General features: G+C 35.1%; 1 protein-coding gene across 1 annotated transcript; it reads left to right on the forward strand.

The window, feature by feature from the left end:
- Positions 1-465: 465 nt before the first annotated feature.
- LOC149142109 (uncharacterized) lies at positions 466-1,248 on the forward strand. The gene has a single exon (XM_089451410.1). It carries the CDS (start codon positions 466-468, stop codon positions 1,246-1,248), a length of 783 nt encoding a protein of 260 aa, XP_089307536.1.
- Positions 1,249-2,620: the final 1,372 nt, after the last annotated feature.

Consider the following 2,620-nt stretch of genomic DNA (forward strand, 5'->3'; position numbering starts at 1 on the left):
GAAGCGGTTACCAATGCCCAGCGATCTGGAAAATGAATGGACGGATTTCAAAGCCCATCTCCATGGATTGGCTCCTCTCCACGCCAACAGAAAGGACGCAAGAGGCTGGGAAAATAGTCGCTCTAGTTATACAGTCAAACAGGGTTACTTTAAGTTCTTAGAGTGTCCAAACGTCCCTCCCAACCCAGCTCCCTGGGCAGGGATATGGAACTTCCCGTCTATTCCAAAAATTGATCATTTTTGCTGGATTCTTAGCCACCAAAAAATTCTTACTGAGGACAGACTTCAAATCAGAGGATTTAAGGGACCATCCAGATGTGTTCTTTGTAAGTCAAATTCTGAAACCGCTCTCCATATAATGATCGATTTTGTAATTTCACTAAATCTGTCTGGCAGGATCTGCTGGACAAGTGGAATCTCGATTTCAATTTCCCCACTTCAGTTCAAGAGCTGTTTGTAGGTTGGATGGCCAGATACCCAGGCGTTCAACCAAAGAACAAAAAGATCAGAGCAGCATGGAGTGCTTTGCCAAAATTCACTAGTTGGCAGGTTTGGCTAGAAAGGAACAGGAGGATTTTTCGAGACAAAGCTCAGGATCACGGAATAGTAGCTAATACAGTGAAGTGCCAATTAAGTGAGTGGTTGGAAGACATAGAAGACGACTCAAACCTCAGTCAATATGACAGAGAGCTGGGAACGGCCTTCAAGATTAGCTTCCATAAACCAAGAAGCCCACCTCCAAAACTTGAAGTTTGGCAAATCAGAAAAAATGAGATCGAATTCCAGGAATGGCTGTCCAAACAATTAATTCCATCTCTTTTTTTTGATGGAGCAGCTAAAGGGAATCCAGGGAAAGCTGGGGCGAGTGGCCACATTATCATGACAGACAATATTTCTTCTCATAACTTTGCCTGGGGGCTTGGACATACATCAAGCATACAAGCCGAGGCTCTCGCCCTCTTGCAAGGGGTAATCTTCCTCAAGGAGCTGGGAATTCGGGAAGCAAACATTCTTGGAGACTCCCAAGTTATTATAGGAGCTGTGGTGACCAACTCCAACCCTTCTGATCTGCATCTGGCCAGGCTTCTCTCCAGAATCAAAAGCATCTCAAAATCGCTTCGCTTGACATATTCTCATGTTCTAAGATCAAATAACAAAGCAGCAGATGCCCAAGCATATTCTGTTGTCCATCTAGAAGCTGGAACCATTCTTATAAACAAGGATTCTCTGTGGACTCCTATTCCATGAAAATATATGTTTTATTGTTTATTATTAGATCAGTTTGTCTGCATTTTCTATCTAGGACAATTAGCATTCAAAGTTTATTTTGAAAATTGTAAAAAGAGGAAGAGGATAAGAGCAATTGCCAATCCCCTCCTGGCAGAACAACATGTTGGAAAGCGCTCCTCATTTTGTAACCGAATTCGTGGCCATTGGCCAAGCAGATAATGAAACACCATAACCGTTCTTGTTAAAAAAAAATAATGTTGATGCTTTCACCCTTTGTATATAATAACTAACTTGGATGGTTTGTTATAGGGCTTATAATGTCTTTTAAGCATAACTACAATCCATTTTTACATACTTCATACTAAATGGCTCCTTTTTTGTATTTCATTCATGTGGTTATAGTTGATTGAATACCAAGGCTCTACCTATGATACACTTCATTCCCAGCGACTACCATAATAATCGAGGGGTTATTGTTCTATCCTCCATGGGAAATGTACCTTTTAAATTTCTAGATAAATTTGGAAGAAAATTAAGTATCCACCCCATCCACTATTTTAATTTATTGTCTAGATTTCACTCCAAGTAAGAAAATAATATCTTGAAAATACAACACTCAATCAAAATATTGATTTTTTTAATTTTATTTCAATTGTAACTATATGAATTGTTGTATAACATTTATTCTCTATATACTTCTTTGGTCTCTATTTCTATTGTGGAATTTTATTACTTGATTCCATTTTCACTAGTTAATTGCCATGACTGTATTATATTAATCCTCTATTCATTTGTCATTTTCATATTACTCTCTAATATTATTGTAAAAGAATATAATCAAAATATGATATATTTGAATTCAAGGGTCATTGTTCTATGTTCCATGAATAAATTTCCTTTTCAAATTACTAGATAAGCAATATATTATAAACTTGGAAAAAAAACAAGTATCCACTCCATTCACCATTTAAATTTATTGTTTATATTTTACTCCAGATAAGAAAATAATATCCTAAAGATATGATACACAATCAAACTATTAAAATTTGTATTTCAATTGTAATTATTTGAATTTTTATGCAAAAAGATATTTTCTATATACTTCTTTAGTCTTTATTTTTCCCCGATTTTATTAATTAATTGCATTTTCACTAGTTATTTGCCATAACTTTATTTGATTAATTCTCCATTTATTTGTCATTTTAATATTACTTTATTATTATTATTGTTTTTTGGTAAACACCCAAAGGACATTTGGAACTTGAATCTCACAATTCACATAATGCATCATAACGCATTGATTGCCAATATTAAGTTTACTTATTAATAGCTAATTTGTACTATTGAGTAATATTTAACCATACTCTAAAGTCAATTGAATAGATGATTT

The sequence above is a fragment of the Pinus tabuliformis genome, chromosome X, assembly GCF_031772625.1.
Source record: "Pinus tabuliformis cultivar Carrire ecotype Pingquan chromosome X, CPIR1, whole genome shotgun sequence".
NCBI lineage: Eukaryota > Viridiplantae > Streptophyta > Pinopsida > Pinales > Pinaceae > Pinus > Pinus tabuliformis.